The sequence below is a fragment of the Cotesia glomerata genome, linkage group LG3 (assembly GCF_020080835.1).
Source record: "Cotesia glomerata isolate CgM1 linkage group LG3, MPM_Cglom_v2.3, whole genome shotgun sequence".
NCBI classification, from domain to species: domain Eukaryota; kingdom Metazoa; phylum Arthropoda; class Insecta; order Hymenoptera; family Braconidae; genus Cotesia; species Cotesia glomerata.
Genome location: NC_058160.1, coordinates 23247273 through 23271301, shown reverse-complemented (window position 1 = coordinate 23271301; position 24029 = coordinate 23247273). Strand labels below are relative to the sequence as shown.

The 24029-nt window shown below is 30.2% G+C and overlaps 1 protein-coding gene across 7 annotated transcripts in view; it reads left to right on the top strand.

Moving 5' to 3' along the window:
* Positions 1 to 24029, top strand: part of LOC123261986 (alpha-mannosidase 2) — a 165369-nt gene that overhangs the window by 114909 nt on the left and 26431 nt on the right. For all 7 annotated transcript variants that reach the window (XM_044723939.1, XM_044723937.1, XM_044723938.1 and 4 more), the window contains 2 exons: positions 20035 to 20207; positions 23758 to 23891. In XM_044723939.1, the coding sequence (XP_044579874.1) occupies positions 20035 to 20207; positions 23758 to 23891 (307 nt within the window). The remainder of the gene's footprint in view (positions 1 to 20034; positions 20208 to 23757; positions 23892 to 24029) is intronic.

The window sequence follows — 24029 nt, the reverse complement described above, 5'->3', positions numbered from 1 at the left end:
CAAGCAGTAGCGGGCGGAACATTGTCGTCGACCGACGCAATGATAAATATTTTCTTAAGCTTTTCCTAACTTTTTCTTTGTCTGTATAACTTTCAGGCAACTGAAACTCTGTACCCTTCTATTTCTGCTCTGCTTGTCGACTAGTTTCTTTTTCTTCCTTTATTTCCTATTTATTTAAGCTGCCGTATTTAACACTTAAACATCCATAAGTTCTTTTTCCTATGCTCGCTTAGAATATAAATCATTTACTTTTTGTCTTACGGAATATCTCTCAGAAATAACTAACTTTAGCTTCGGTATTGTGTTCAAGTCGTACGTCACGTTGCGTGTTCAACAATCGTTTCCATTTTTTTTTATTCAAATAAATCTACTTAGGTTGAGTAATGAATTTTTGAACTTCGTTTCTTATAAGGCTTTTTTACTTTATTATTTTTTTAATCTTAAATAATATTCGAAAGGCATTATTATTATTATTATTATTATTATTATTATTATTATTATTATTATTATTATTATTATTATTATTATTATTATTATTATTATTATTATTATTATTATTATTATTATTATTATTATTATTATTATTATTATTATTATTATTATTATTATTATTATTATTATTATTATTATTACTAGCAACCTTGCACCTGTCACTATGTGACTGCCGTGATTTATGAACTATAAATAAATAAAATTTTGCTTTATTAAATAATGACTTCTGTTAAATTGTACTGTACTTCCTTAAATATTGGAGTTTTCAAAGATATAAGTTCATCCCGATGTTACTCTCATCAAGAGCTTTCATTTGAGTATCCACATACATTTTGATATATTTTTTATATATACATATATAATATATATGTATATATATAAAATATATATTATATATAATATACATAAATATATGAAAAATTGATGTGGGTACTCAAATGAAAGGTCTTGATGAGTGTAACATCGGGATGAGCTTATATCTTTAAAAATGTCAATAGTTCACAAGATACAAGATCATTTTTTAATTAAGGTAAAAGCCCCAATATATGATCATGTACCAGTATATGATCACTCCATGTATTTGTATATCTATACTCACAAATATAGGTATACAAATACATGGAGTGATCATATACTGGTACATGATCATATATTGGAGCTTTTACCTTATGTATCTAGAGACAGAGCATTTTCAAATGCAGCCTGAATACTTATCATCATTAATTGACTATTAATGAGAATGATATGAAACCTTGATAAGGCACAAATTCAAGTCAAGACTTTTTCAACGATACCAAATTCAACCATAATAACCCATTTTATCATATAAATACACGGGCCACAAAATTTTGCTTATTTTCTTAATAATATAGATTATTATTTTTTTTTATTTTTATTTTTTTTATCATGATTATACACGTAATAACATGAATTGACATTTTCTCATTGGATGGAAGTAAACTTCGTAATTCTCATGTGTGCCGAACTCCCAGATCACCTCGTAGAGTATAGAGCACGAAAAAGAGAGAAAAAGAAAGACAGAAGGGTGAAATGAAGCCCGTGCAACACTAGAGAGTCACGGAATAAAATTTACGAGTGCTCGGGTTGCAGAGTAGAGGTTCCACAAAAAAGCTCATGAGTTACTAGCCAGCGTGGGTGAACCTCTGCGAGAGTTAAAAAGATAGTGATAGAGAATCGGACACGTGTCAAATTGTTTGTGGTGATTCTACTCAACGTATCACCCTCCAGAGAATTTTCATTTTACATTTATTTCATCTATTTTTCCCTTTTTTTATTAGATTACATTTTTTATTTCTACCAATTAAGTTTCCGTCGGAAATCCTTTAACGCTAAATTATAAATGACAAGATTTAACTTATTGGTTGTAATGTCAGGAATAATAATGTCACCTAGAAATAACAACGACATACTAGTAGGAAGGATTATACATCTATATATGGATACAGATATAATAACAAATTTAAATAAAAAAAAAAATTAATGGTTATATTTTTATTTATACCTTGAAAGTTACATTATTGTGTGTTCTGTTTTGTAAAATCTGAAAATAAGAGAAGACAAAATAAATCTTTTGATCTCACCATGTGAAAACAATGAGCTTCTGGTTTATAAAGTAAAGACATGCTCGAGAGCGCATAAGAAAAAGGGTTTACTCGCAATGATAAATCCAGCTTCATACTCTAATAAAATGTATTCTACTCTGTATAAATATTATGAAGAAACGTTCCGTTTTGTATTTTATTTTCTCATCACTGAAGACTCAAGAATATATGATACCAAAGCCAAGCAATCCTTTAAGCTTCTAAATTTAGTCTTTAAGCTTCAAGCTCCAACTACTTTCGCTAAATTTTATTTAAGAAACAATTGTACTTACCATTCTAGCTTTGAGTTAGAATTTACTTTCAAAGGATGGGTAACTTCAAAATAATCTCTGAATAAATCAATCAAATTAAACTTCACATTTTTCTGATATTTAGGCATATAGGGTAGAAGTACCGGTTTTGGCCATCTTAAGACCATTTTTGGCCACTTGATTAACATTTTAGTTAATTTGTAAAAAATTTAACTATTCAAGTAGAATTTTTATAGAATGTCGACGTTCTAATTAGCAAATTGTCTAACTCCATTTTAAAGAATATTCTATTTATACGAAAAAAAAAATTAGTTCAAAATTTATTATCACTTTAAAAAAACCATTTAAAATCATTCTTGTCTAATAGAGATATAATATTTAGGTTTGAATAATTAAAATAATTTATAATTCGATTATGGCTACATCAAAATGTTAAAAAATCACCCTCTAAAAAATAAGGAGTGACAAATTGCTAATTAGACCGTCGATGTATGAATTTAGTAGATTTATACGAATTTAATTTATAAAGTCTTGCGCTTAAAAAAATAATTATACAATAATTTGAAAATAAAGTAGCCAAAAAAGGTACACGGACCAGAAACGGTACTTCTACCCTAATTAATCAAAATTTGTAACTTGAATCACAAAGTAACATTAAAACCAAAATATAATCAATTTTGATAAATAATTTACTGCCCATTTTTTTCAAAATTGCTTGAGTCGACAAATAAATATAATACAATCTTGACAATCAAATAAAAGTTCGAGTAATAAAATATAATCGGGGAAAATAAAATATAAATTTAATAAAAGGAATTTATTTTATCAGAACAATGACATCGTTAAAAGTTTAACTGGAACTCGAACCGTTAATTCCGATAAAAATAGATCAACTTAAGTTTAAGTATATAAAAGCTATAACTATAAAAAAGCCATCTCGAGAGGCTTTTAGCACGATACCCGAGGATTATTTTACCCGTCAGATATTTATCAACGAAACTAAAAAATATCTGACATTGCCCGTAGATGTGAAATCTTACGGAATTGGACTAATATAAATAAGTAATAGTATCCAAAAGTTAATGTCATTTTTATTTACATTTTTCTGTAAGATTTTGGATAAGATCCGCGATGCCCGGATTTGGTTCCTACGGTTATTTTTTATGTTTTGTTGGTTTTGCTGAATATTTTTTGTACTCCCCAGAGACAGATTGCCTGTTTCTTTCCTACCATGTTACTATGTATAAGGAGTAAGCCTTCGAAAAAGCTTGTAAGCTTATCTAAATCAAATCCTAATCTCTGCTTCTTTCGATCCCGACCGGGTGAGCCGAATTTAAAGTTTTATATACGTTGTCTTGTTTTAAATATTAATAACAAACCATATTTCATTTTGCATTTTGCTAGACGGATTTGTTTTTTTATATATCAGATTTTAATATCTTGAAATTGATAATAATTTTTAAGATTGTTTAATCTGTAAGCTTATAAAAATTGTATCATTAGAATTAGAAAAAATTTAATAGTTGAATTTTTGAGAAAATTACAATGAAAATTAACTCGATTCAAAAATAAAAATTTTTAACCAAAAGAATTATTGTCAAAGCTTCGATTCTTGTGAATAAAATTTTGGTTCAAAAATTTTTTTACTCAAATAAATTCTTCTAAAATAAAGGAAAAAATTATTTGACAAAAAAAATAATTTTAATAAAAGAAAATTATTTTGAAAAGAACCTTAAAATATTTTGATTCAAGAATTTCGTGTCTTGAAAGTAATTTTCTTTACTTTAGAAATTCTACATCATCGATCAAAATAATATGACTTTCATGATATACAATCAAATTCTTGATCAAGAAACCCAATTTTGAATAACTAACAATATTTAGGTCTTTTTTAAAGAATTTTGTCCATTTTGAAAATTTACGACTTATTTTTGATTATATGAAAAACAAAAAAAATTCGAGCACTGTTAAAATTTTTTAAATAGATCGTTACTGTATAGGGTGTAACGTAGTAGATTTTTATTCGACGCCCAATATTTGGGGTATTATAATATTCCAGGCTCGAATCCAACGTCGTGAATGTTATGTGTGAATGAATGAAAATTTAACTAATTTTTATGAATTTATTTTGTGTAAATACGTAACGCTGGACGAGTAACGAAGACAGAGCGAGTCACAGCGAGTACGAGGCTATGCATTGGAGCGACAAGGATAGATCTACGACGATAATAAGCGAGTACCGAAGCGAGCGAGGCACCGAGTGGCGTAAACACCCGAGAGGTCTGAGTACAGTCGACGCTTTCTGTATTGGACCTCTCTGTATTTGACCGCTCTCTGTATTTGACCACATTCTTCCTCTGTATTTGACGATTTTACACAGCTCTTATGGACAAGGACGAGTCAAATACAGAGAATGGTCCTGTACGGGCGAGTCAAATACAAAGAGCGTTGACTGTACGATCGACGCTGCAGTGCTGCATTTTTCCAATACGACGATCACCATCGATGACAGTTGGTTAATCAGTACTGCAGGAGCAGAGGTGACTAAAAACTGTCATGTAGGTCCGTTGACTGTTATACGGACTTAGATCAACTATCGACGGGGATCAATTCCAATGGAAATGAAGACTAGCGCTACCAACTTCAACGAAGGAAGAAGCGGGTACTTCTCTGTGAAGAAGGATTCGAGGCTGGACTGTCGACTGGAATGTTCGCCAAACTTAGATTTCCTGTAAGTTGGAACCGATTCGGAGCAGTAGATTTCGAGAAATTGCAAAAAAAGTTGTTTTTTTTTTTTCATTTTTTTTAAATATCTCCGAATTGGCTGAACCGATCAACTTCAAAAACTAATCAGCTCTTAACCTTGAAATCCCGCATCTATCGCCACATAAAGCGTCAGAATCAGTTGATGCGTTCGTGAGATATCGTTGTCGAAAAAAATCGAAAAAAGTGTTTATTTGTAATAACTCCGAAATTTTTCATCAGATCAATTTTTTTGTTCAGAATCATTCATAGAGCTCAAAAAACCACATCGATCGCCGCCTACCGCATGGAAATCGGTTGATTTATTAAAAAGTTACAGCAGTTTGAAAATTAGAAAAATCGTGTTTCATCGAATTTTGATAAAAATTTTGAGCTCGAAGAGCTTGTACGTATCTTCCTACATATTGAACAATTTTGGTACACTCTTGCAACCTTGAGGCTCAAGCGTAACAATAGCGATTCCGATACAAAATTAACAATTTTTTATTTTTTTAGCTGAACTTTCGGGTTTTCCAATAATTTTTATTTTTCTAAACCATCCCTGAACTGTAGCGAACAAAACAAAAAAAAAATTTTGAAAATCGGTCCAGCCATTTTTGAGTTTAAGCGAGACTAACGCACAGAAATTTATTTATATATATAGATATATAGATGTGAGAAAAAAATTCGGATAGCTCGGACTGGGATTCCCATACAAAAAATGAGGATCGGCCCATTAATGGGCCAAGCCAGGCAGCCGATTTAAAAGTATCGGCCAAGTATCCGAATATGTCGTCGGCCGAAGACTGGGCGAGTATCGGGTTGTAACGCCATTCCGATATCGGATCCTGTGATCGGCCGAGCATAGGATCCAAGCAGTGGCCGAGCATAGGATTCAAGCAGCGGCCGAGCGTAACATTAGAATGTCGGCCAAGCATTGCAAACAAACCTCTGCCGAACATATTATTATTATTATTAATTATTTTTAATTTAGTAATAAAAAATTTTTATTTAGAAACATTTATATTTATTTGATAAATATATTAATTTATAATATTAAATTATTTTTATTTTAAATATTTTAAAAGTATATTGCACCGCAATAATAAGTTTAAATAATGCAAAAGTAATTAAGTTTTTAAAAAAGAAAAAAAGTAATTTTAAAATAGTAATTAATTATTGGCTGTTATTATTGTTTTGTTGTTATTATTATTATTATTATTTTGAATATTGTTATCGCTGTTAATAGCTCGTTGACGGCGACCTCCATCTCTGTCCCCTGCATTGGCAAGAAAACTGCCGAGCTTCACTCTTAATGATTTAGACTGATCAGAGTCCCCAAACTTTTCTTCAACAACCTCTGAAATTAAAAATATTTTTAGTTGAAACATAAATTTATTCAAATGTAGATTTTAAACATATACATCATACCTTTTAAACAATTGTAAGTATGAGTAGCACTAAAATTTTCTTTGCCAATGTTATGTACTTTTCTCCCAGTGCCAGAATAACTTAATTGCACCGTAGGTGTAATTATCTCAGATAAAGTTTTTCTTATAATGACTGTAATATCTGATTCACCGTACATTATGACTCTAAATAAGTTCTTTAATTTATTTCACACTCTTTCACAAAATCTGACAGATATTGTTTAACATTGGCGGGTTTAGAATCACCACCATAAATTGCAGCAACAAATGGATGCGTTGTGTAATTAGGATTAAAAACTTTAACAGAGATGGGCCACAATTGTATTTGTGAATTTTTATAAACTTGCATTCCGTCAATATGTATCAGAACTTCAATAGTATCCTCAAGAAATATTTTTGGTACAATCATCTTTTGCAGTCCTTCAGCTACGCCGAGATATTTATAATCACTGTCTGTTTCTTTTAAGGATGGTATAGACTCTACGACTTGTTGAGATTTTGTTTTTAATAATGTTTGTGCCGTTTTAGGGAGGGAAGGATGACCTTCTTCCCTCAATAAAACAAGTAATTCTGAAATGGTATTTGATTGAAGACTAGCTCTATTATTCAAAGCCCATTCGCGAAGTCTTTCTTGCAGTCTGTCTGAATTTTCAACCTTTTCCAGAGTCACATTTTCATTTTCACTAGAGTCATCAGTTGTTTCCATTTCACCAGTCACTATAACCTCACTTTCCAACGCATTTTCAGATTCGACATCGTTCTCAACAAAAATATCACTTGATGAACTATTTTCATCAGTAACATCATTATGAACTATACAATAATTATTTTCACTGTTCAGAAAAGTATCAACTGTTTTTTTATTATTTACACTATTATTACTGTCACCATGACTCATGTTATTTACAATTCTCATATGAGATAAAATTCTACTTTTTAATTTTTTATTGTTAATTATTTTTTTTATAGCACGAAATTTTTTGACGCGATCAGACATGTTGAAAAAAATTTTTATTTATTTATCAAAAAAATATTTTAACATTAGAAATATCCACATCAGTATATCCACATATAGTTTCTAGTTCCTCAATAACTGCTTATTACCGAACAGCTGATGTAATTTTCAATACGCATGCGCAGTCAAAAAAAACGTCATAGCATCGGCCAAGGATCGGCTGAGGATCGCGAATTATTTATAGTGTGTATAATACGGCGGACGATGATAAGCCAGCCATAGGCCGTTGAAAAATGCCAATGCTTGGCCGAGCGTTAGTAGCCGTACTTTGGCCGATCATCGGAGAATAGTTGACCATCGGCAACTTTGTATGGGTTTAAACCCAGAACCTCCCGATAACATGTTGGCTGCACTTTAATTTTTAATTTTTCGATTTTTTAATGTTTATGATTTTTTAATGTTTTTATAAACTATCTTTGAACCATAACGTACAAACCAAAAAAAAATTATCAAAATCAGTCACACCATATTTGAGTTTTAGCGATACTAACGCGCAGCAATTCTTTAAATTTTTCAATTTTTATAACTATAGATATAGATTTTATATGGTGGTTGAGTATTCTTAAATTTTCTAATTTCCGCGCAATTTTCTTAATTTTTTCTTTCATAAGAACCTTCTCCTGACAATAACAAACACATCAAAAAAAGAATTAGTGAAATCGGTAAAGCCGCTCACGCGTGATGGTGTGACCAAGAGAAATTGGGATTCATTTTTATATATATAGATTCGTGAATTTTTTATTCTAAAAGAATAGGGTAGGGCGGGGCTAGTTTATCGTACGGGCAAATTGTGCAATCGAAATATCTCGAAAACTAAGCAACTTACAACAAAAGTGTAAATGGTGAAAAGAAAGGGTTATGAGAATAGAACACATCACGCGAAAGTCAACTGCCGTCCGATGTTTAGACTAACTGACAAAACGTTTTCTTTTTTTTTTGCGTCAAAAAAAAAAAAATTAGGAAAACGGTTGACCCTAAAGGCCATCCCTGCAACTTCCCGCTAATTCCGTTAATACCTGGCCGCTTTTTTGAGCTCTTCAAGCTCAAAAGTACAATCTGTGTGTTGTTTAGAGCTATCCGAGCTCAAAAAGATACCTTTTCTATGCTTTTGAGCTCTTTGAGCTTAAAAGTCTGATAGAAGTTTCATAGAACACTATTTTTTGAATTTTCAAACCGCAATAACTTTTGAATGAATGAACCGATTTTTACGCGGTTGGCGGCATTCTACGTAGTTTTCTAAGCTTCATGATGAATTTCTAAGTTTCAATTGGTCGAACTAGAAATCTCGGAGTAACTCCAAAAAAACACTTTTTTCCGTTTTCTTTCGTTCACGATATCTCTCGAACGAATCAACCGATTTCGACCGGATTGGCGGCAATCGACGTGGTTTTCAAGGTTGAGAGCTGATTAAATTTTGGAATCGATCGGTAAAGCCGTTTAAAAGTTATCCCATAAAAACTGCTTCTAAAAAATTTTTTTCCTATTTTTTTTAGATTTCTCCAAATTTCTCAAAATATATCGTTCTGAATCGGTTCAAATTAACAGGAAATCTAAGTTTGGCAAAACCCCTTTCGAATGGCACCAACCGCGATGAAATCAGTTCAACCGTTAAAAAGTTATTAGAGGTTTACATACTTACACACAAACACACACACACAACACAGACATAGTGACACCCTCGCGGGAATAGTCAGGAAAACTTCCTAGGACCTCAAAACGTCGAGATCTGATGAAAACTCGATTTTCGAAAAACAGGGGTAAAACCAATAACTTCCCGATTTTTGAAAATTTTAAATTTTCTTAGCGGGAAGTTAAAAACAGGTCTTTAGAATTTTTCTCCTACACTCGCTTAAAAATGCTATTTCGTGATCACGAAAGTATTCAAAGATGACTTAATGTTTGCCCTTTCGATTATATATGATTGTTTATTTTTAATTCTTATCATTCTTTTATAACCTAACTTTTTATTTTGTTGCCTCAATTGGGGCTAGTTGAGCAAGGCGCTGACTGCGTGTTAAAGCAGCCTTACTAGATTTTCAATATTGAAAAATGAAATTTTTCTTCACTAAATTAATAATTATCAATTGATTTGTACATGTGATGATTTAATATAATGTGTAAAAATTAAAATAACTCATATTGATATTATATTAATGAATATATAACATAATTATAATTAATATTATTATGTTAATAATTATTATTATAATCATAATTATACGTATGTAGAATTATAATAAATAAATATTTGCTTGTTAATTACAATTTTATTTTGTTTTCATATCATTCTATACAGTCATTTCGTCTATTTTAGCCATTGCACAACTAGCCTCATACTCATGCTCAACTAGCCTCACTAGTGGGGCACGTTAACAAATTTGGAGCGCTCGCGTATTTCCGAGAATAACTTGAAAATTTGGACTCGGATAGTTTTTGTGTCACTAGACCTTTTGAAGAAGACTAAATTACGAACCTAACAGTATATGACTTGATTAAATCCGATACATCGTCTTAAAGTTATGGAAGGCCGAACCAAAAAGTGATCAACTAGCCCCGCCCTACCCTACCTCAAAAGAAGAGTAAAATTTTGAAGACAAAGTTTTTTGCAAACAAAACAATTATTTTTAGCTTATCAGTGTATCAGAGTACCTCATCAAGCAATTCTATTCATAAAATAACAGTTCTATACATTGTCCATAACACAATTTGATATGATATTCTTTGATCAATATGAAAGCATCAAGGACGTTCCTGAAATCATTGATGAGATAGTGAATTCCGACTAGAGAATGGCCGCTCATCACGGCATTGTCGTCGAAATACAATAGTGGGCGTTACGCTGGTCCAAAACACGGAATGACAATTGAGTTCGCGATCGCGAATTTAGTGCGATTCGTGTAGAGTATGTCGTCTGTCGTTTCCATCACCTGTATTCACCCCACATGCACACATACATACATTCATACATATGATAATATCCCCCATATGTATCTGTATCTATATAAATATAAAATACATAGAAAAGGAGTATATTCATATGTAGTATGTAACTGCGCATTCGTTCTTCATGCCATTACAGTAGTAACAGCCTTACTAGTCAGACCGCGAAGACTCGTGCTTGGCATACATCGATTTACACGCCTCAATTATACTAATTGCATGTACTTACATACTCTATGTTACTCAAAAAACGTTCAATAAACTAACCAAGTAAAGCCCCTCGTAAAATCTATTTACTTTGAATAAATATTGGGTTTTCGTAACTTTACGTACACCTAGAGCAACAAATTGGCTTGATTTTTATTTTGTTTACCCATTTATTCATACGAGTCTGCAAATTGCTCCCCATTAATTATCGATGAAAAGAAAAAAGTAATTTCACCGTAGGTATATACTCCGGTAACATTCTCAGTGCCTCCATGCGAATTATATTTTATAGAATTAATTATATTTGGTTATTTTGCTACATAAATTATTAAAGTAACGTTATTGTTACTTGTATGGCGGGTTTGAAAACTTGGATTGCTGGCGTACATTGTGCGGTCTGGTTCTCTTTGAATATGACGGTGATCATTGAAGCATATTTTCCTCTATGTATTTATTCAATGGTGAATTACTGATACATTATTCAAAAACAATATTTCATTTTTGGTTAATTTTATTTACCCACTTATGTACAATATATTTATAATTAATAATTATTCATTGAAATATGAAGTTAAAGTGATGCTATAAAAATTATGCGAAATATTTTATCTCATTATTATATCATCTAGTAAAAAATTTTCACATGTAATAACAAAAAATCCCTTTTTATTTAAAAGGTTCTGAATAAACTAGAAATTTTTTGTCGTGATATCATACAAAATGTATATTTCATTTGTAAGGCGTATGTATTATGTGGTCGCGTAAAAAAAGTGCGGTAGTTTCATCTTGTTAAGAAAAGATTGCAGAAAAAGTGGCGTATTTATGTCCCGTGAGCTGCGTCGTGCTGTGATAAAAAGTTGAGAGAAAATGAGAGTGTAAGGTCGCCTAGTAATTGACTTCTATAACAGTAGACACTAAAATAAATTTTATAAATTCGATTTTTGATCACTAAATTCCGTATATGAATTATATTTTATCACATTTTTTTTTATCTATGTGCTTAATACAACCAATTTATTATTATTGAAAATGAAATTGTGGAGGTAGAATCGACAATTGCTGATGTAATAGTTGAGCGAATTTAGGTCTCTATTATTTTTATGCGCGCTTGGACGGACATGGAAAATTCAGAGCAAAGAGAACTTTAAGTACTAAATATATTAATGTATGTCAAAGGTTTATTCCTGGCACTAGATGGAAAATTTTAAAAATCGATAATCCTTGAGCTGTTTGAAATCGCTAATAATATTCCGGGAGTTCGTTTAAGCTGAGCTTTATGAATAAGTGAAGAACTTTTAATTAATTGATGTAATGAAGTGAAAGGTTTTGTGGATTATTATTTAACGAATTCAGTTTTTGAATAAATAAAATTATTGATCGAATTCATAGCTTATGATAAAATAATAATAATCTATATATATATATATATATATAGCCTATATATATATATATATATATATATATATATATATATATATATATATATATATATATATATATATATTTAAGAGATTTCCACGTATATACTCACTCATCACGATATCTCTGGAACTATAAGACCTAGAGACTTGAAATTTGGTAGGAATATTACTTTCATCATGTAGAGGTCAGCTAAAAACGGTTTTTAAGAAATTCCTCCCCTAAAAGGGTTTGCGGAGGCGTTAACAATGAAAAATTCCCGTTTTTAAACTATAGCTCCTATAGACTCCAAATTTGGTAGGAATCTTCTATCAAAGATGTAGAAATAGTATATGAATGAGTTTTACGATAGATCACTCCACAAGGGGTTGTGGGGGTGGGTATCAACAATGAAAATTTTTAATTTTCTAACTATAGCTCCTACAGACTCCAAATTTGATAGGAATTTCCTATAAGTGGTGTAAAAATCATTTATGAACGAATTTTATGATATTTCACCCCACAGGGGATTGCGCGGGTGGGTATTAACAATGAAAATTTTTAAGTTTCAAACTATAGCTCTTATAGACTCCAAATTTGGTAGGAATTTTCTGTAAGTGATGTATAAATCATTTATGAACGAATTTTACGATAGCTCACTTGACAGGGGATTGCGGGGGTGGGTGTTAACAATGAAAATTTTCAATTTCCAAGTTATAGCTCTTATAGGTTCCAAATTTGGTAAGAATCTGCTATATGTGTGGTAGAAATGATCTAAGAGTGGATTTTGTGACAACTTACTCTAAATATGGATTGAGGGAGTGGGTATGTTAACAAAAAAAAATTTTGATTTTCATAATATAGCTCCTACATGCTCCAAATTGAGTAGGAATCTTCTATATGTGATATAAAAATGATCTAAGAGCGGATTTTACAATGAATCACCTCCAATAAGAATCACGGGAGTGAGTGTTGACAATAAAAAATCTTAATTTCCAAAATATAGCTTCTAAAAACTATAAATTTGGTAAGAATCTTTTATTTCTCATGAAGAAATCATCTCAAAATGGATTTTAATAAATTATACTCCTGATAGGGATTGCGGGGCTGGGTTTTAAAATCTAAAGATTTAATTTACAAATTATAACTTCTACAGACTCCAAATTTGGTGGGAATCTTTGTGTATGATGTCAAGTTCAGCTAAAAATGGATTTTCTTGAATTTCAATCCAAAAGGGATTGCGGGAGCGTTAACAATAAAAATCTCTTATTTTTAAGAAGGGTTTACATTTTGTCTCTCTCTCGCCCTCTATTGGACAAACGAAAGTATCTCTGTCATACTTGTACAAATTATGGAATCTTAAAACGCATTTTATGCATAAATAAATGAAAATTTTCTAAAAAAGCGCTTCGCTCTTCGATAGATAATTTAATTATCCTTCGAAGAGCGAAGCGTTTTTTTCAAAATTTTATCTTATTCATGAGCAAAACTCGTTTGAAAATCAACTATCAACCGCTCTTAAACAATAGTTTCTATGGCCTCGAACTTTTGTTAGAACCTTTTGTTTATGATGTAGAAATCATCTCGAATAGGATCTTACGAAATTCCTCCCCTACATACACAGTACAAAATTTTTCGTCAAATTTAACACGAAAATTTGTGTTAATGACTTTTTTTACACAATTTGTGTTGAATCAACATGCTAAAATATTGAATTCTACACACTAAAATGTTAAATTCTACACAAACATTTTTACACTTTACACAATGACGAAAAATTTTTTACTGTGTAGGAGTGTGGGAGTGATGATTGTCAAAAAATTCATATTGTTCCTACAGATATAAAATTTGATAGAATCTCAAGAGAAACAAGAAATCACAGGGATGGCCTCCAAGGTCAACCGATTTAAATATTTTTCTTTCTTAATAATTATATTTTCTTACAACAATCGCCTCTTTGGCAGCGGCTAAAAAGTCATTATAACGTTTCCAAAATTTTACTTTACATGTAGCTATTCAGTTAACGGACTAAGAGATTAACATACATTTTATTTTTGCTGATCACTAACCGATGAATTCTTCTTATTACGGAGGAAATTTTAATTAACAGCAAAATTCGCTGCACTTTGAGCTAGGCAAATTTCAACTTCACTTATGAGACCTACAATAACTTTAACTGAAACTTTCAATGCTCATTTCAAATTTTTTTCTTCGTGTCAATTATTATTCATTTTCTGAAGAAAGCCACGGGAATGTTATATTAGTTGCACATTAAAAGTTACAATAAATATTAGCTAGAATGATCACATGGATAAAAGGTAAATGCCAATTCGATGAAATTTGGAATCTCTGTAAGTCAATACAACCCGCATGAAAAAGCTATATATCCTTCATCATGTACAAAAAATTATATTTTACACATATAAAAATATATGTGATTATATAAGGACCCATACGCAAAATTTTGCCGTTTCATATATACAATAATGATATATGTAGTATTATGTATTGATGTTATACTCATAACATATATTTCAATTATATTTTCAGCTATATATGATTAAATATATCGTACATATTATGATCAACACTATATTATAAATAGTATAAGAACAATGTATTTTTCAGTATAATTTAAAATATACTTTAAATTATATATTCAATATAGTTTTAATATTGGCATTGGTACCAAAATTACAATAGAATGCTAAGGCCAAATAATTCTCTGAAAAAAAGTTATAAAAAAAAAGAAAATATTTCGTGATGTGTTACTAATTTACTGAAATTCAGATTTGCTTCGACCGTAAACTCGATTGATCAAGTTGCTCTTGAAACTTAAGATATACGACAAACTATTAATTTTTTTTTTTTTTTATTAATCTTTCCGTTTTGACCTATTTCGACATATCATAAATATCTGGTATTATGTATGGTATTTTATAATAAAATAATATATATTGCCATATAATTGAAATTTTATAAATGAAAGTATACAGTAATAATCTATCTCAACATATATTTTACGAAAAATATATTTATCTATTACATAGTTTTCTATATAAGTAATTTTTATATAATAATAGTATATTTTATAACATATACTAAGTAATATACGGCACTAATATATTTGAACTTATATTGAATCAAATATATCTTCATTATATTAAAAAAACATTTATTATTTCATATATATAATTTTGCCGCTATATATGATCACATATTCCCCATATTACTTTCCATATATGTTCAGCCATATATAGTTTTTCATGCGGGAATACTCCAATTAAATTTCAAGTTTAAATCTACAAATACAATTCTATAAACGCCCAGCGGAACGGGCGGGTAACAGCTAGTAGTACTAATAATAATAATAATAATAATAATAATAATAATAATAATAATAATAATAATAATAATAATAAAATCATTGTAATGATGACAAAAAACATTTTTTATTAAAAATTTTTTTTCTATTTACAAAATAATAATAAGCGACAAAAGTAGATAAAAGTAAGAAGATGATGAGGATTTTTAACAAGTATACAAAATGAGATGAAATTTTTCTCATGTAATTTTCTTCTCATCTCAGTCTGATGCCCTTGTCTGAATCCTTGGCGGCGCCAGAACGCGGTTTACTACTTATTCTAGAAAGATCGATCGATTCTCTCGAGTCAATTTGTAGAACCTCGACAAGTCTTGTCTTGGTCTGAAAACAACTATGAACTCTTCTTTTTCTCTATCTTTTTATTCTTCTTCTTCTGCTTCACTGTCTTAATCTTCATCTTCTTTCGTACCATAAAAAGCACCATCGCTTAATATCCAATCACCCCGATTTAATCACGGGCTCAGAACAACCATTCGAAAGTCAGCCCACAAATAATGTTGCTAATTAGTCATTGTTCATAAAAAAAAAATCCTAAAAAGTTAAGCAACATCTCTTGTCTTAAGATTTTTATTTCATTTTAATTTGTTATTGATTAGTTAGCAACTTCCTAAATATCATAAAATTTAATCAAGCTTAATGAATTCAGTAAACAACTTCATTGGTAGTGTAATTTAAATTTCTAAGCATATTTAACAGCATATTATTCAAAAGTAAATCAATGATGTTACGATGAAAATTGTATTCAAAAAATTAGCATAAAATAATATTACAAGTGAATAACTTTATAATAACAAATTTATATGACTGTAAATTTTGAATAAATAATATGTCTGAAAACATCGAACGGCGTTGTTTTAATATCAAGTACTCGCAGTTAATTTCAAAAGCTACTCTAGCATCACTCTCGTTCCTTTAATCAACATAAAATTCATCTCAATTCTAGCGTAATGACTTTAATGAGATCGACTTTAACTATATACAACTTTAACTATATATATATATAAATTTATGATGAAACAACTTGCGTGTATTCACCACCAAACTTTCTCAATATACATTATTATATCAATGCTTTTGCTTCCAACCGCAAGTACAAAATAGTAACTATATTTTTACCCGAAAAACTTGACAAGTAAACCAGAAAGCCTCAAAGTATGTTGCTGGAAATTTCATTAAAATACATAAATAATGGCACGGTGAATTTTTCATTTTGTCTATCTTTTATCTTCAGCTCGTTAAAGTACTTTTTTAAACTGATAAATAAACTTGTGCATATATATTCACGCGTTATACATAAGACTTTAGCATACTGGTTTGAAAGGAGACAAAATAGTGCTCACGTATAAGCGAGAAAGAACTAAACCGCAGATTTTGAGACAAGCACAAAGGTAGACAGCAGTGCAGAGTGTATGCCATAGCAAGGGTGAGCTCATTTCGGGCAAACAATCCACGTCGGTGTCGTTTCGGTTGAAAATGCAGATATATACGGGCGACGTGTACGCGATGAGAAGAGGGTAGAATCCTTCTACTTTCCACTTGCCAAAGTCTTCACTCGGCGGAGTTGAGCGGCTCAATAATCTCAAACATAAACGGTTCACACACCAAAAGATTCATTCAAATGCTCGAGCATATCATTACCAAAGCAAATATACAGAGAAGCTTTTTATTGGACTTTTTCAATTTATTGTATTTAATAAACGTTTGTTTATTTTTTAGGCATGGGAAAGATAAATATTTACTCGGACACACTGATTGAAAAGCGAGGTTTTTGTGTTTTTGCATAATGAACAAAATATGTTTAGCAAAATAATAAAAATCTAGATTTCTGTATATTGATGACTTAATACACTTATAAGAAAATTGACTCGATTGAAGAGAGTAAAATCTCAACCACTGTATTTAGATCAAGTACATTTTACTTTATTTAACTATTGATTATACATTTTTTGTATTCAAGATCAAGAATTGACTTTAATAAATCAAAATTTTTGATGAATAACTCATAGTGATCATAAATTTTAAAAACTTTTTCAATGAAAGTAAAAATTTGTCATTTTCAAATATATGGGTGATTCTCTGTAAGGATGTTTTTTGCTGTCCCAGGCATTTTTTTATTAGAAAAATTGTTATTTTGTTACTAAAAAAAATTTATTACGGAAGTAAAAAAACATTTCTATTTGGAGCATTGAAAACTAAAATGAAACAAATTTTGGTTTTTTTGCTATAAATTCGTAAACCACCGAAATAACAGTCCCCTGGCTGTCCCATTCGCAAAATTGAAACTTTAAGATTAAATTTTAAGTTATTCGTCCATAATATTTAATTTGGTCCATAATTTTTATAAACTTAATTAGTTAACTAACAATCTTCTTCAATAAAAATTACCGAAAATTAATTTGTTTCATTAAATTCATTAAACCAAAGTTTGTCCCAGGCATTTTAAGAACAGTCACCTACTAGAAGTTCAAAGCCAAAAAAAAAAATCCAGCGTATTATTTTACTTTTTATAAGGTTTATAAGGACCTAACTAGCCTTGAGTTAATAACGATAGGGCTGTTAACGCTTTATCGCCATTTTATTTAGTGTCAAAACACCGTTTGTGCTGGAAATATGTGTCTGGGCCACTTCAAAACTCAGTCCCCTGGCAGCTATTTTTATTTATAATTTATTTATAAAATTGGATCCATAAGTCTTAATATTATTCTAATTAATGTAAATATTCATTGAGAACTTGAAAAGTTGAATGCGTTGAACTCAGTCCCCTGTCATGTTATATGGCAAAAGATACACAAATATCGAAAAAAAAAAAAATTTATCGGCTGTGTATTTATTATCATTAAGCTGATAGTTTTGTAGCCCTTGTTAATTTTTGTTTCTAATAAAATCAAAAATAATTTGGTCAGACAATTTTGTATAGATTTAAGAGGTCCTTACCGAGAATCACCCATATCTATTCATAAAATGACTTTTTGGATGATTTTAGCAGGTTATGTGCGCATACGTCCATTTATATTCTATCAAAATTTGATAGCCAATTTTCAGATGTCGTAAATCACATTTAAAAAATTTTATAACAGTTTAATTAAATGCAGAAAGTGCATGTCTATGTAAAAATGTCATTTTTACTAACTGCAATTTTTTGTTCAAAGAGATAAATCGACTTTAAACTTTAACAGTATACGTATTATGCATTTAATTTACCTATATTTCAAGTTTCAAAGATATTTATACCTTAACAGACGAGACCATCTTTTTCTCGCTTTGTTCTCACGGAGTTCAACGGAACTATCTCTGTCGCACTCCCAACAGCAGAGCAATTGCAGTTTCGACTGGTTTCACGAAACGAATGAAATTTTTGAAAAAAAAAAACGCTTTGTGGTGAAATAGTTTATTAAATTATCTATTATCTCTAAAAACGTTTTTTCAAAATTTCCATTCGTTTCACTAAGCCGATTGAAACTGCAATCACTGGTCTCGGCTGTTAAATCATTATTGCTTCTCACTATCCAAGTGATTAATGTTATATTGCTCCATTCATAGTTACTATTTTAAAATCCTACCAAACTTAGTTTCCCTAAAATCGAACTTCTTCTAGCTAATCCTAACAGCAATAATATCTAACGTCCTGAGACTACCTCAATTCAAGTCCCGGTGTGTAAACTATTCCGCCTTATGTCCTTGGTGTATATGTTATCTCTTACTGTAAAGTTTACCACTGGAACATTACCAGTGACCTTAATGACCTTAATTCAAGTTTAGTTAGCCAAGTAACGAGCTGGAGTGGTCCCTCCAAATGAGAGTTCTCCATCTGCCGGTGCAGTTTATCGTGGGACGTGGATTCTATTACTATACTCGGTTCGCAAAGTCCTTTGGGTCAGAGACTGAAATAAAAGGTGTCGGCAGATCCAGACGAACAAAGAAAAAGAGCACCCGGGATGGGATAAAAGGATCAACCAGGAAAGGAGAGTAATGCAATGAGCGGCTCAAAGATACGACAGTGACAGAGACGCGAATAAATGTCGGGTTATGCATACCAATAAGACCCGGTAGACATAAGTCCGCTCGTCTTCTCGTTAATGTACCAGCAAGTTTGTTCACTTTGTTTCTACCTGGATAGCTCTAGCTCTGGCTCTGGCTCAAATTATTCGCTTTATTCCAGATTATTAGAGGGCACCTTCACTCGCTTTTTAGTTTACTAGCAGTGTAGCTTATGTACTATACTATGCTACACAGGAGGTACAGTAATATTAGAGTAATTAACCGGACAGAGAGACAGAAACCTTTACCGTCGGCTCACAAAGGGGTTCAATTTCTGGGAGTTTGTTTACACCTGCAAATGAACCGAGATATCCGGTCACACTCGTGTCCTTTATGCTTTTCATTTCTTGTCCTTCTCGTTTACCCTTCTCGTGTTTCTAATCTAATGACAATGACTAATGCCAAACAACCGGAGCTTGGGGGCTCCAATCGACATTAAAGACGATTCCAGCTCCAATTTCTGAGTGTTAGCGTACAGTTTATAATAATTGTAATTGTTATTGTTTTGCTCCAGGTGATATTGATGCCGCACAGCCATACTGATCCCGGGTGGCTTAAAACTTTCGAACAATATTTTCATAGTTCGACACGCGGTATCCTCAACAACATGGTTACCAAGTTACAGCAGTGGCCAAATATGACGTTCATTTGGAGTGAGGTTTCATTTCTATCATTGTGGTGGGAGAGGTAAGCAAAGAAATAAAAAGATTTTGTTATTAGATCACGAAAAAAAAAAAGAGAGAGTAATAATTGACAGTTTAGTTTTGTTTTGTACGTTTTATATTTTACAGTTTCAATATGGATTAAATTATTATTTCACACTGTTATTTTTTATATAAATCATACATCATTATTGTTCGATATAGGCGTTAAAATTTACAATATATTTTTTATTTTGTTATTTGACATTTGAAATTTTACATTTCCTGGCAAAATGATCATTTTTACAGTTTCAAAAAAAAAATATACTTTTTATTATTCAAGGACGATAATATTTTTTGTATTTTATAATGTTTGATTTACATTTTTAGACTGTAAAATCCTCTAAATAAAAATACATGAAAGTTTTAAAGTTCGTCATAAGCTAAAAAAACTCGCAAAAAACGGGCCACGATTCATGATTGTTCAAAATTAAGACGCGCGCGTAGCGCGCTACTCGAATTTCTATTTTAATTCTTATATTGCAACAAATTTGTTTTTTTAATGTATTTAATATATTATTTTTACATTTTATACTGTAAAGATTTCGCTTTTATTCTTTCCGTGAATAAATCGATAGAAATAATATATGTCAGATATTTTCACTACCATATTAAAAATGAACAACTTTTACATTTATTCGCTGCCATTATACACTGAGAGATAATTTTATTTAATAGTAATAAAAAAGTTTATTTGGTCTTGAAAAGAAAACTTAGTTAATATTAATAAAATTATATTTCATATGAATAAAATTTTATTAGTATTTAATAAAATTTTCTTAAATACTAATATATGTTTATTAAAATAGCCACGAGCGTCGCTTTCATTTGCTGTCATTTTTACGAATATTAAGTCATTAAAACAAATCTAATCTCGAAAAAAAAAATTAATATTCATCAATTAATTATAATATATTCAAATATATTTTCACAGTAAAATCTTTTAATAAATCTCAATAAATAAATAGTATAAAGATTTTTCAACGAGACATCCTAACCTAACCTACTTGTTTACTTCCTCTTCTCCTTTATTACCCAAATAAACGTTTTATTAAATAGTTATAAAATTTTATTACTATTAAATAAAATTGTCTCTCAGTGTATCCAAGTAAAGATTAAAATTTTTGTGTACGATTTATATTGCAACGAAATATTTAATTTTTATAATGAATTAATACACTTGAAACGTGTCAGATATTTTTGCTACTACATTAAAAATAAGTAATTTTTAAATTAATGCGCTTCCATCATTTCGAATTTGAAGTTAATATATTTATCATTTCTATTAAATAAAATTCGATTGGCTACTTGTCGAGCGACTCATATTCGAGGTTCTTGAATTTTTAATAAAATTATTTTAATTTTAATAATGCGCGTGGTAGAAGTTAATTGCATATTCTGGAAAAGATAAAATAAAAGAAACGAATTATGAAGCTTCAGGTATATAACTTGACGTCTATCGATGGTTTAAGAGATCAAATATAAAATAAATGTCTGCTGAAAATATTTTCAATTAACATCATTTAGCTTGAATGTCTTCTTACTGCTTTTAAAATTAAAAATAAAATTCAGCAGCGAGAAAAAATTGTTAGTGATAGAACGAACATTTATAAAAATAACACTAATATTTTTAGTGTCGAATAAAAAACTTCTATGCAAGAAATTAAATTATAGATTTTTAATTAATGATTTAATTTCCTAAGAGTTTTACGGTTTTTTACTCGTGAGTTCATCATAAATTATGATCATTAAAAAAAATTATTTGAAGCCGGTTATTGACTATAAATATTTCAATCAAAGTGATGAAACGTGTAAAATATTTTTTATTTACGAAAATAGATCTTGAAAAGCAATATAAAAAAAGATAAGGGTTCAATGTTTTACGGTTAAGTTGAGTTTATCGTTTAGTTACATCCCCGAGTCTTGGAAGCTCCATAAAGCAACTAAGCGTCTTATCCGCTTGCGAAATTGCAGTTCAGGACGTATCAAAATAGGGATTGTCGTGAAGTGAACTATTAAGAGAATTTGAAGCGTGAAACATGAGTTGCTATGTTAGTAAACTGTACACGCGGTTTTTGATTAATCGAGGCGTAGTCAAAAAATACAAATACTTGAAAAAGAAATATTCAAATTAAATAGTCCAATTATTTTTATTGTCATTTATAAAATTGCAGAACTGCAATGCCCTGCCCACTTAAATTCATCAAAGACGAGAAAAGCCTCGGTGAATTGTTCTGCGCTCAATGCCAATAAGTGAAGACAAAAGAACCTGAAAGACTGAAAATGAGTTTTCTTTAGCCGGCCGTTAAATATTTTTTTTAATTATTTTCTTTCCGCTAACTTTTTTCCATCTTTTGTTCTAAAATAAGATCAATTGAAACAGAAAACAACTCAAGCAAAAAATCTCTTTGACCCTTTGAAATCTTTTGTAACTCAGCAAAGATTAAAGATAGAAAATTATTTTTTTTTATCAGCTTCTTTGTTGTATTTACTTTCATGTAATCACGTCAATCGGAGCAATAATAATTTAATTATTAGCTTTCTAATTATAAAACCTCGGAATTTTTTTTTGATTTTTCTTACTGTAAAGTCTGTAACTCCAGACAGTAGAATTCCAATAATAATGTGACATTTAATTTTAATATTAATAAATTAATACGATATTTTATTAAATTAAGCGAGGCTCCATCTATTTCATAAATATTTAAATTATGTTATTCATTTCGATTTTTAAATTTTTCATTAAACAAAAATAGCATTATGAAATTTTACAAATTTATGTGTAAAAAACTTTAATAAAAAGTTTGACAAATTGTATTTTTTTGATATTCAAGATATAAAAAAAAAAGTATAAAAAATAAAAATGATCGAAAGCTCAATTGCACGTTTCATAACGCGAACTCGTTTTTTTTATTTTTTATGATTAAAAAATTGGTGGAGCCTTACTTTGGCATAATTATAGTAAATACAACCAATTTATAATCTTTTTTCAAAATTTAACACAAAAAAAGTCAGATATTAAATTAATGTCTTGAAAACAATGAATTAGTTTTTTGTCTATTTTTCATTAGCAAAATAAGAGACTATAGAGCGTTAAAGCCGCATGAATGATTTCAAATCTAATATTAGCAGGGTACTCGAGTGAAAATGTTAAATTTACGTGAGCTTCCATTAAAATTTCAATGACAATAAACTTATGTAGACTTAGATCTACTTAAATAACATTACTTAATAACCCCGTTAATATTATTCATTATTGAACAAATTTGCGGTAAATTTATGTAACCTAAAACGAGGTCAACTAATAAATTTCTAATATAAATGTTTACTATCAAGTAATTGTAAGTAAGATAATCTTAATTAAAAGTCACATTTTTCTCATCCACTTTATTATCCCGAGAATTTATATAAAACTTCCATCAACAGTGACAATAGACAAAAAAAAGAAGTAACTAAAAAACGTAACAAATGTTAGACATTGTTGGAAGATTGGGTTGATAAATGTGTTGAGTACAATATTTTGTGTGTGATTACAGTGCTCACCCGACGAAGAAAGCGGTGGTTAAGCGGCTAGTGAAAGAGGGTCGCCTCGAAATGACCACTGGGGGCTGGGTGATGACGGATGAGGCGACGTCCCATATCTACGCGATGCTCGACCAGCTCATAGAAGGTAACTATAAAAATAAAAAATTTATCTGCATCAATCTGAGATTTAAGAGCCCTATGAATATTACCGCGTGATAAATAATAATAGAGTGTATGAATTATATCACATACCTTGCCCAGAATTGATTTGATTGTCAGCTAA